The sequence below is a fragment of the Salmo salar genome, chromosome 21, assembly GCF_965601325.2.
Source record: "Salmo salar chromosome 21, fSalSal1, whole genome shotgun sequence".
In the NCBI taxonomy this organism is placed as follows: domain Eukaryota; kingdom Metazoa; phylum Chordata; class Actinopteri; order Salmoniformes; family Salmonidae; genus Salmo; species Salmo salar.
This window is the reverse complement of record NC_138311.1, coordinates 46,902,965-46,915,587: the sequence shown is the minus strand read 5'-3', so window position 1 is coordinate 46,915,587 and position 12,623 is coordinate 46,902,965. Positions and strand designations below refer to the sequence as shown.

The window sequence follows — 12,623 nt, the reverse complement described above, 5'->3', positions numbered from 1 at the left end:
AGAGCCTGCAAAGCCACGATTCAGCTTTTTGCCGCCTTCTGAGAGCCCATGGGAGCCGTAGGAAGTGTCACGTAACAGCAGAGATCCTCTGTAATGGATAGAGATAATCAAGAAGGGCAAGAAATTGTCAGACAGGCCACTTCCTGCATGGAATCTTCTCAGGTTTTGGCCTGCCAAATGAGTTCTGTTATACTCACAGACACCATTCAAACAGTTTTAGAAACTTTGGAGTGTTTTCTATCCAAAGCTAATAATTATATGCATATTCTAGTTTCTCGGCAGGAGTAATAATCAGTTTAAATCGGGTACGTTTTTTTATCCGGCTGTGAAAATACTGCCCCCTAGCCATAACAGGTTAATAAGAAGGGGCTAGAAGCGTCTTATATGGTGAGCTACCGAGTGGCTTGGACAGGCAATCCCCATGCTATTGTGGAGGACTTAATTCTTCCTGCTGCCGCGAATATGGCTGGGACAATGCTCGGGGAAAGGTTCAAAAAACTATATAGACAATGTCGTCATCAAACAACACTGTTTCACGACGCATCAGTAACATGGCAGGAGATGTTTTGAAACAATTACTGCTTCGCATACAAGCCAGTGAATTATATGGGTTACAGCTGGATGAGTCAACAGACGTGGCGGGCCTGGCACAGCTCCTGGTATATGTCCCTTACATTTATGGGGTGTCAATTAAGGAAGACATCCTCTTCTGCAAACCAGGACAACAGGAGAGTACTGGACAGCTTTGTGACATCAAATGGTCTTTAACCATGACAGGGAGACATAGTGGAGTGGTAATGCACGTGCAAGCAGTTGCTCCTGATGCCACTTGGGTACACTGCGGCATCCACCGAGAGGCTCTTGCTGTCAAGGGAATGCCTGACAGCTTGAAAGACGTTTTGGACACTACATTGAAAAGGGTTAAATGTTAAAACAAGGCCCCTGAACTCCCGTGTATTTTCTGCACTATGCAATGATATGGGCAGCGACCATGTAACGCTTTTACAACATACAGATGTGCGCTGGTTATCAAGAGGAAAAGTATTGACGTTTTGTTTTTTAATTGAGAGACGAGCTTAAAGTTTTCTTTACTGACCATAAATGTCACTTGTCTGACCGCTTGCATGAGGCCAGTCGTGTGAGAAACTCATCATATCTGGGTGATGTTTTTTCTCGTCTGAATGATCTAAGATTAGAGACTCCACAACTATATTCAATGTGCGGGACAAAATTGAGGCTATGTTTAAGAAGTTGGAGCTCTTCTCTATTTGCGTTAACAAGGACAACACACAGGTCTTTCCGTCGTTGTATGATTTTTTTTTGTGTGCAAATGAACTCAAGCTTACGGACAATGTCAAATGTGATATAGCGAAGCACCTGAGTGAGTTGGGTGCGCAATTATGCAGGTACTTTCCCGAAACGGATGACACAAACAACTGGATTTGTTATCCCTTTCATGCCCTGCCTCCAGTCCACTTATCAATATCTGAACAAGAGAGCCTCATTGAAATTGCAACAAGCGGTTCTGTGAAAATTTAATTTAATCAGAAGCCACTGCCAGATTTCTGGATTTGGCTGCGCTCAGAGTATCCTGACTTGGCAAATCAGGCTGTCAAGACACTGATGGCCTTTGCAACCACGTACCTATGTGAGAGTGTATTCTCGGCCCTCACTAGCATGAAAACTAAATACAGGCACAGACTGTGTGGAAAATGATTTAAGACTGAGACTCTCCAATACAACCCTACATTGCAGAGTTATGTGCATCCTTTCAAGCACACTCTTCTGATTAACCTGTGGAGAGTTATTCACAATTTTTGATGAACGAATAAGCTTTTATATGTAAGATGGCTAAGTAAAGAGCAAAATGATTTATTATATTGTATGTGCCCTGGTCCTATAAGAGCTCTGTCACTTCCCATGAGCTGGGTTGTGACAAACTCACACTTATTCTTATGTTTAATAAATTTATCGTATAGTGTGTGTGTGGCAGGCTTACAATGATGGCAAAAAAAAACATTTGTGCGCTGACCCTGGTGCTAGAGGGGGTACGCAGCTGGAGGTTGAATATTTGAAGGGGTACGGGACTATAAAAATTTCAGTAACCACTGGTCTAAGTGAATTCTGGAGATAGTCAGAATATGATTGCCATTTATTACTAGCAAGTTATTAATTTCATGTACCTTGTTTCTTAACCTCTTACATCTAGACGTTCCGCTAGCGGAACACCTGCTCCAATATCCAATGATAGGCGTGGCGCGAATTACAAATTCCTCAAATACAAAAACTTCAATTTTTCAAACATATGACTATTTTACAGCATTTTAAAGACAAGACTCTCCTTTATCTAACCACACTGTCCGATTTCAAAAAGGCTTTACAGCGAAAGCAAAACATTAGATTATGTCAGCAGAGTACCCAGCCAGAAATAATCAGACACCCATTTTTCAAGCTAGCATATAATGTCACAAAAAACAAAACCACAGCTAAATGCAGCACTAACCTTTGATGATCTTCATCAGATGACACACCTAGGACATTATGTTATACAATACATGCATGTTTTGTTCAATCAAGTTCATATTTATATCAAAAACCAGCTTTTTACATTAGCATGTGACGTTCAGAACTAGCATACCCCCCGCAAACCTCCGGTGAATTTACTAAATTACTCACGATAAACGTTCCCAAAAAAACATAATTATTTTAAGAATTATAGATACAGAACTCCTTTGTGCAATCGAGGTGTCCGATTTTAAAATAGCTTTTCGGTGAAAGCACATTTTGCAATATTCTGAGTAGATAGCCCAGCCATCACGGCTAGCTATTTAGACACCCACCAAGTTTAGCCCTGACCAAACTCCGATTTACTATTAGAAAAGTTTGATTACCTTTGGTGTTCTTCGTCAGAATGCACTCCCAGGACTGCTACTTCAATAACAAATGTTGGTTTGGTTCAAAATAATCCATTGTTATATCCAAATAGCGGCGTTTTGTTCGTGCGTTCAAGACACTATCCGAAGTGTAAATAAGGGTCACGAGCACGACGCATTTCGTGACAAAAAATTTCTAAATATTCCATTACTGTACTTCGAAGCATGTCAACCGCTGTTTAAAATCAATTTTTATGCCATTTTTCTCAAAAAGCGATAATATTCCGACCTGGAAAGCGTGTATACGTACAAAGAGAGAGAAAATAAAAGCATGGGATCCCCTCGTGCACGCGCCTGAGTCTCACAGTACTGTGACCAGCCACTATCCAAACGCGCTAATGTTTTTCAGCCAGAGCCTGCAAAGCCACGATTCAGCTTTTTGCCGCCTTCTGAGAGCCCATGGGAGCCGTAGGAAGTGTCACGTAACAGCAGAGATCCCCTGTATTGGATAGAGATAATCAAGAAGGGCAAGAAATGGTCAGACAGGGCACTTCCTGTAAGGAATCTTCTCAGGTTTTGGCCTGCCAAATGAGTTCTGTTATACTCACAGACACCATTCCAAACAGTTTTAGAAACTTTGGAGTGTTTTCTATCCAAAGCTAATAATTATATGCATATTCTAGTTTCTGGGCAGGAGTAATAATCAGATTAAATCGGGTACGTTTTTTTATCCGGCTGTGAAAATACTGCCCCTTAGCCATAACAGGTTAACCTACATATGTTAACGTGGGCTATTTTGAGCACTTTTCTGGGATGCTTGCTTGTTTTCTTAGCTTTACTGGGAAGTTTAGCAGAAGTAGATATTCTCATGTTATTTATGTTAGTGCAGAGTGAGTTGCACACAGTGGAATTTCAGCTAGGGCACACCGGCTCATTGCTAACAGCATAAATCTGATTCATAGACACGTGATTGCTGCATACAATAGCTGTAGGATCAGCAGAGGCATTCAGGGCAGTTAGAGGGACATAAATTAGGTTACTTACGTTGTCTACCTATGCCCCTGGTATAATGTACATTTGCTAAAGCATTTTGATGACTCGGCGACACAATGGAAAGGGATTAACTGAGCTGGGGTCATTGAAGTCATTGTCTCAACGCAGCCTTATAATGCTGTGAAAGGATCCAGGAACCTGAATGATTTGGGTGGATCTCATCCTCCTTATAAATTGTTTTGTTTCCAAAAGGTATTGAAATTGTCAACTAAAGTTATACCCATTGAGCTGCAGTAATCACAGTTGTGAAGAGAAGGAATCCTGCTAAAGTGTTCAATGCCAAGATTCAGGGAGGGCACAGGGCCAGATATGATGGGTCTTTTATTAGTGTCTAGCAGATAGTCAATCAGCTCTTTGAAATCCAGTTTCAACTGTTCAGAGCTGCCCTTCATAATGTCATTAAAACCCACCGAAACTACGATAGAATCGCTGTCCTGGCGTAGTACATTCAGGAGCAGCTTAGTAATGTCATTTACTCAAGCTCTGGGATAGAACACTGTTTTTGCACCAGGAACAGTCACATTTCTTACATTGGAGCTGCCCAAAATCACAGCTGGCGAGAAGGACAAGGAAATCTGCCCACTCCCACTTTTCACAGGATGGTGCAGGTCTCCAGACAGATGGAGACGCCCCGCTTGATCCAGTGCAGGGATGAAAGGTTGCCAACATCGACTTCGAAATCGTAGGAATAGGAGTAGGCACAGCGGCTGCAGACACGGGTACCCCCAGCGACGAAGGTGTAGGAAGATCAGGCTACAGCGTAGTGAAACTATTCAATATTTGTATCCGCTCCGGACCTCTCTTTGGGAATGTAGACTGCTTTGCGGGGGGCTGCTGTTTTCGGCTTCCGCGGCTCGTGACGTGACGATCTTTGATTGCCATGCTCCTCTTGCTGTGCTCCTTCGACTCTATCAGATGTGGAAGGAGAGGCAGAGATGGCTCCCCTGGCGAACGAACTCCGGGCAACACCAGCCAGTCGGATAATGACAAACAACAAGACGGAGATTCATCCAACATGCGCGAACGCCGTCAAGCCACCGGCGTAGAAAAGGTAAACATTCCACTCTGCATTTTCCCCAGTTTCTTACGTTGACTGGCTACCTGCGTGATTAAAGAAGCCACCTCAAGCCTATAATCCTTGCTGCAATGGAACTCTGAGTGATCCAGTTTTTCCTGATCAAACCATAGTGAATACAGCGCTGGAACCATTCATTTACTTTTCCAGAGAGGGCTCCATTGGAAAACTCATCTGGGACTAACTTCGTTAGCTTGATGGCTAACGTTAGCAGCTTAGCTTAGTTAGTGGCTCTTTCAAGCCGACTTTAAGTGGGTATCCGAGATAAGAAATAGCAGTCCTAGCTTTTAAAAGCTAACCAAGTCGCAGAATCCATGAAAAAACTATTTTGGTATTTATGTTTAACAAAGATTGGTTACGTTTTAGTTAAAATAACATACTGAGTGTTTCCAGTATAGTGTTCATCCCAAAGGTGTTCTATGGGGTTGAGGTCAGGGCTCTGTGCAGGCCAGTTAAGTTCTTTCACACCAATCTCAAGAAACACTTTCTGTATGGACCTCGCTTTGTGGACGGGGCATTGTCATGCTGAAACAGGAAAGGGCCTTCTCCAAAATGTTGCCACAAAGTTGGAAGCACAGAATCATCTAAAATGGCCTTCCCTGTGGCTCAGTTGGTAGAGCATGGTGTTTGCAACGCCAGCATGGTGTGTGCAACGCCAGGGTTGTGGGTTCGATTCCCACGGGGGGCCAGTACAAAAAATAAATAAATAAAAATGCATGAAATGAAAATGAAATGTATATTTTCACTACTGTAAGTCGCTCTGGATAAGAGCATCTGCTAAATGACTAAAATGTAAACATTTTAAAATGTCTTGTATGCTGTAGCGGGTGTTGCAACCAAGGACAGATAGTATTTACGCTCTACGCACTTAAGCACTTGTTTTGTGAGGTTGTGTGGCCTACCACTTCATGGCTGAGCCGTTGTTGCTCCTAGACGTTTCCACTTCACAGTAACAGCACTTACAGTTGACTGGGGCAGCTCGAGCAGAGCATAAATTTGACGAACTGACTTGTTGGAAAGGTGGCATCCTATGACGGTGCCATGTTGTGTCACTGAGCTCTTCAGTAAGGCCATTCTACTGCCAGTGTTTGTCTATGGAGATTGCATGGCTGTGAGCTTGATTGTATACACCTGTCAGCAACGGGTATTGCTGAAATATCCTAATCCACTCATTGCTTCTACATCTGCATTGCTTGCTGTTTGCGGTTTTAGGCTGGGTTTCTGTACAGCACTTTGCGATATCAGCTGATGTAAGAAGGGCTTTCTAAATTCATTTGATTTGAAGGGGTGTCCACATGGTTTTGTATATATAGTGCATCTACATCTATCACTCCAGTATCCCTGCACATTGTGAATATGGTACTGGAACTGATCGACCCTGTATATGGTATGCTTGCTTATGTTCCTGTGTAGCTGTTGGTTGAGCAACGGCAGGGTTTTGGGTTCTATTTCCACAGGGGACCAGTATGAAAATGTATGCACTGACTACTGAATGTTCCTCTGTAGAAGAGCGTCTGCTAAATTACTCAAATGTAAATGTAACATTTTTATTGTTTTATTTTTGTTCTACCTGTTTACTACTGTACTATTGTTGGGTGTAGAGCTAACAAGATAGGCATTTCACTGTACTTGTGCGCATGACTTTGAAACAAGTTAATTAGTGGGTGATGATGATTTCAGAACCAAGTGGCGTGACAACTTTTGCGTTAAATAGCAATTGTATCTAGGGTTGCACGTTTTGGGGAATATTCAGAGGTGGAAACTTTCCGTGGGAATTCACGGGAATATATGCAAATTAATGTTAATGCCATTTAAATGTGATGTTTTTTGTATTCTCCCTGGAACTCCTCAATGTCCACCACTTGAACGTCAGACTGAGGCCTCATCTTCACTGTCACTTTCCAACCTTGTTGAGGATGGCTCGTTGTCAGGCTCAAAAAGCCTCAAATTTTCCCAGATGGCCACCAATTTTTCAACTAGAGGTCGGCCGATGTATGATTTTTCAACACCGATTATTGGAGGACCAAAACAGCCGATACCGATTTTTAATCGGCCAAAAAATGTTACATTATTATTATAATTTTTTTTATTATTATTTTTTTTTATATATATATATATATATATATATATTTTTATTTTTATTTATTTGAAATAATGACAACTACTACTCCAAGTCTCAGAGCGAGTGACGTTTGAAACGCTATTAGCGCGCACCCGCTAACTAGCTAGCCATTTCACATCGGCTACACCAGCCTAATCTTGGGAGTTGACAGGCTTGAAGTCATAAACAGCGCAATGCTTGAAGCACAGCGACGAGCTGCTGGCAAAACGCACGAAAGTGCTGTTTGAATGAATGCTTACGAGCCTGCTGCTGCCTACCACCGCTCAGTCAGACTGCTCTATCAAATCATAGACTTAATTATAACATAATAACACACAGAAATACGAGCCTTTGGTCATTAATATAGTAGAATCCGGAAACTATCATCTCGAAAACAAAACGTTTTTCCTTTCTGTGAAATACGGAACAGTTCTGTATTTTATCTAACGGGTGGCATCCCTAAGTCTAAATATTCCTGTTACATCGCACAATCTTCAATGTTATGTCATAATTACGTAAAAGTCTGGCAAATTAGTTCGCAACGAGCCAGGCGGCCCAACCTGTTGCATATACCCTGACTCTGCGTGCAATGAATGCAAAATGACACACTTTCACCTGGTTAATATTGCCTGCTAACCTGGATTTCTTTTAGCTAAATATGCAGGTTTAAAAATATATACTTCTGTGTATTGATTTTAAGAAAGCCATTGATGTTTATGGTTAGGTACAGTCGTGCAACGATTGTGCTTTTTTCGCAAATTCACTTTTGTTAAATCGGCCCCCGTTTGGCGAAGTCGGCTGTCTTTGTTAGGAAGAAATAGTTCGCAACGAGCCAGGCGGCCCAAACTGCTGCATTTACTCTGACTCTGTTTGCAAGAGAAGTGACACATTTTCCCTAGTTAAAAGAAATTCATGTTAGCAGGCAATATTAACTAAATATGCAGGTTTAAAAAATATATACTTGTGTATTGATTTTAAGAAAGGCATTGATGTTAATGGTTGGAGCAACGTGTACCTAAGCGATTATATGCAACACAGGACAGGCTAGATAAACTAGTAATATCATCAACCATGTGTAGTTAACTAGTGATTATGATTGTTTTTTATAAGATAAGTTTAATGCTAGCTAGCAACTTACCTTGGCTTCTTACTGCATTCGCGTAACAGGCAGGCTCCTCGTGGAGTGCAATGTAAAGCAGGTGGTTAGAGCGTTGGACTAGTTAACCGTAAGGTTGCAAGATTGAATCCCCGAGCTGACAAGGTAAAAATCTGTCGTTCTGCCCCTGAACAAGGCAGTTAACCCACCGTTCCTAGGCCGTCATTGAAAATAAGAATGTGTTCTTAACTGACTTGCCTAGTTACATAAAGGTATAAAAAAAACAAAAGCGGCGTCCAAAAATACCGATTTCCGATTGTCATAACTTGAAATCGGCACTAATTAATCGGCCATTCCGATTAATCGGTCAACCTCTATTTTCAACCCTTGTATTTGTCAGCCTGTTGCGTGCTTTGGTGTGTGTGTGTGTGTGTGTGTGTTCCCAAACAAGGACCAGTTGCGCTCTGAGGATTCACAAAGTCCCTTCCACCAGGTGGCTGATGAGATATGTTGGCACGACTGCCATATTGCATCTCCATCCCAAAGCCCTTGCATGGAAGTGTACTTCGCCAGAATGCCAAGAACCTTGCCCTCATCCAGGCCAAGATGGCGAGACATGATAGTGATGACACCATAGGCCCTGCACCAAACAGGATGCTCTTGCCAGTATACTTGGGGTCCAACGTATGCAGCGGCGTGTATGGGCTTCAGGCAGAAGTCTTCACGCGTTTTGATGTATTTCAGAACTGCAGTTTCCTCTGCTTAGCAACAGTGAAGTGGGCAGGGCAGTACTGATTTCTTCACTTACATCTGCAAGCAGAGTCTACATCAGGCAGTATGGCATTGTCTCCCTCAGTCCGTGCAATTGCTACTGCTATGGGTTTCAGGAGTTTCAGGCTGCTTACTACTCTCTCCCAAAATACATCATCCAGGAGGGTCATCTTGATGGGGCTGTCCATATCGGCAGACTGATATGGCCATTTCTTGGAGAGACTCCTTCCCCTCCAGGAGACTGTCAAATATGACAACATCACCCCAACAGGTGTTTCTGGGCAGCTTCAATGTAGTGCTCTTATTCTTCTCACTTTGCTTGGTGAGGTAGATTGCTGCTATAACTTGATGACCCCCCACATACCTAACCATTTCCTTGGCTCTCTTGTAGAGTCTCTCCATTATTTTCAGTGCCATGATGTCCTTGAGGAGCAGATACAATGCATGACCAGCACAGCCAATGGGTGTGATGTGAGGGTAGGACTCCTCCGCTTTAGACCAAGCAACCTTCATGTTCGCAGCATTGTCTGTCATCAGTGCAAATACCTTCAGTGGTCCAAGGTCATTGATGGATGCCTTCAGCTCATTTGCAATGTAGAGACCGGTGTGCCTGTTGTTCCTTGTCTGTGCTCTTGTAGAATACAGGTTGAGGGGTGGAGATGTAGTTAATTATTCTTTTCCCATGAACATTCGACTACCCATCAGAGACGATTGCAATAGTCTGCTTTCTCTATGATTTGCTTGACCTTCACTTGAACTCTGTTGAACTCTGCATTCAGCAAATGAGTAGATAAAGCATGTCTGGTTGGAGGGGTGTATGCTGGGCGGAGAACATTCAGAAATCTCTTCCAATACACATTCCCTGTGAGCATCAGAGGTGAACCAGTTGCATACACAGCTCGAGCAAGACATTCATCAGCATTTCTCTGACTACGTTCCTCCATTGAGTCAAATAAACTTCTGATTCCAGGAGGACCATGAGCTGTTGCTATCGATAAGGTCTCTGATTCATTATTTTCACCTTGATTAAAAGTAGAGGGACTTTTATCAGAGGTTGCTTGTTGTGAGCGCTGAGGGAACTTTATGCACTTGGCCAGATGATTCTGCATCTTTGTTGCATTCTTCACATATGATTTGGCACAGTATTTGCAAATGTACACAGCTTTTCCTTCTACATTAGCTGCAGTGAAATGTCTCCATATCAGATGGTGTTTTTTCTGTAAAGATTAGGAAAAAATGAGTTTCAAAAAACCCAAATACAATTCCATGTACAGATAAATAATTAAGCAGATAACTCCTTTGTAAGATAAATGTTTTAAAATGAAACATCTATGGAAACTGGTGAATTAACACTCCTCAGTTAGCAGGCTCAAGCAAGCTGAAACCCACATGGTAGCAAAAACTAACTACCAGAAATTCTTAACAAGTTAGAAATGATTTAAACACACTTTGCTGTAGGCTACTATTTACTAGTTAACAAAAAAACATGTTGGTCATATAAAATGTATTCACCCCACCCAGTATTGTAATCAAAACTTACCATAAAATATATTCACCCCACCCAGTATTGTAATCAAAACTTACCAGACAGCATTTCGTCCTTGGCCCAGACAGTGTAGTAGTGTGGGCTCAATAGCATCTCATTAGTGTGCAAGATCTTGAGAATCAGCTGCACATGTGATGGAAGAATGCACTGTGCGTGCAGAGGGTTGCAATTCCATTGAATTGGGAATAGTTTAACCAAAATATGCTACAAGACCTAGAATTGCCTTATGTGTGTCCCACAAAAAAGGTTCACTGTTATAAGCTAACTTTTTTTGATGAATTTAAGCAAAATTCCCCAAATTCCTGGGCTTAACTTCCCATGGAAAAATTCCGTAAATTTACAGGGAAGTTTCGGACCCTTTGCAACTCTAATTGTATCTGCCTGCTCTGGTCTGGGCACCTACACTCTAGCCAACACCTTGATACAGTGCAGGTAGGCTGTGTGGGTAGACTAGTCTACATGATGCGATGACGGATAAGAGCGATAATATTTTTATTTGTCAAATGACAGCCAAGCATCGATGATCATGTCACCAGAATAAGACCCTCAATATTTATTGGAAAGCAACATCAAGCTCATCACCATGCACTTTCACCACCCAGTGAAGTTAATAACTTATTTTTTCTGTAGTCTAATAAACTGTGTGGTTTCCCGAGTCGACGTGGGGAGGGCTATACACCACATTGCGTGACTCCAAATTTTCTTTGACATGACGGTTATTATATCAATATTGTCTGTCCATGAGCTGTAGTGAAGGGAAGCGTTTCAATACCAGGGCCAGTCAAGCATAACATCTTCCAGAGTCCAATATTGCCACCCTCCCTCTTCATATGAAGTATATTCCCTTTCTGGTGGGTAGATCTGTGCTACATGGCCTTGAGGGGAAGCATGTTTGAGAACAGTGACTGTATTATACAGAGAAAATTGTGTCCTCTGAAAAACTGTGAAACGCTGTCGGGATCTGTGTTTTATGGCACCATAATTCTCCACGCGTCAGCCGCTTTTCACTCCCTTACTTTCATTAAGATCTTTTTTTTGGTGTGACGCTTGTAAATGATTTTTTTTTCTCTCCGGAAACAAGCCTTTTAAGCTGATGACACTCGTTGTCATTGTGAGGTGAGCCGTTGTCATGGTAATGTGGCCCTCCCATGTTTTGTGAGCTTTGCTTTTTTTTGCTGTGACTGATTTACTTTATTCAGGCCATTTTGATATAATTGAATGTGTATGGTTGTCCCGTATGGTACCCTATTCCCTGTATAGTGCACTACTTTTGACCAGAACCACTTTAGGGAATAGGGGGCCATTTCTGATGCAGACAGTCTTTATGTAGCTACTGTATGGTTGTGCTACTGTATGCCGTTAACGTTGGTCAGTCACAGAATTTCTCCTCTTCCACTTTCCAGTCCCAGTGGCTCTGTGCTAGCCTGTCTGGAGCAGGTGAAGAGTTACCTGCTGACTGATGGGACCTGCAAGTGTGGCCTGGAGTGTCCTCTCACCATCCACAAGGTGAGCCAGCCAGGAGTTGTTTGTGGGTGTGTGATGGGGCCACTCCTGGTAGCTGGGTCATAAAGTTCAAGGGAAAACACTGCACATGCTACTGAACACTAACACACTTCTAACTGTTGCCAGGGTTGGAGGAGAGAGGTGACACGTACGTTATAGGAGTAGCCACTTACACACGCTAACATCTTTCACCCCCCCCTTCAGATATTCAGCTTTGACCCCGGGGCGGCTGTCAAGCATAGGATGGCTGAGGATGCACGAGCTGACGCCGATGTCACCAAGCTGTGTATCCACAAGAGGAAGATCATTGCCACGGCAACTCTGCACAGGAACATGGAGTCACTGCACCCCTCACTGGCTCTGGCTAGTCATGGTAGTAGCACTGGTATGTGGAGGTTTGAGAGGCACGCTTGCCTCCTGGTCCTCTGTAGCTCAGTTGGTAAAGCATGACTCTTGCAACGCCACGATAGTGGGTTCGATTCCCGGGGCCAGAAATACGTGAAATGTATGCATACATGACTAAGTCACTTTGGTTAAAAGCATCTGCTAAATGGTTGTTATTTTTATTATTTACTTACAACAATCCAACCATTCATATAGCTTAT

General features: G+C 42.6%; 1 protein-coding gene across 2 annotated transcripts in view; it reads left to right on the top strand.

Annotated features, from left to right (window-relative positions):
• LOC106582411 (methyl-CpG-binding domain protein 5) overlaps positions 1-12,623 on the top strand; it is a 51,565-nt gene that overhangs the window by 23,243 nt on the left and 15,699 nt on the right. For both annotated transcript variants that reach the window (XR_006761225.2, XM_014165504.3), the window contains exons 3-4: positions 11,919-12,021; positions 12,223-12,403. Coding sequence is in view for 1 of the 2 variants with exons in the window: in XM_014165504.3 (XP_014020979.2) it covers positions 11,919-12,021; positions 12,223-12,403 (284 nt within the window). In the remaining variant the exon portion in view is untranslated. The remainder of the gene's footprint in view (positions 1-11,918; positions 12,022-12,222; positions 12,404-12,623) is intronic.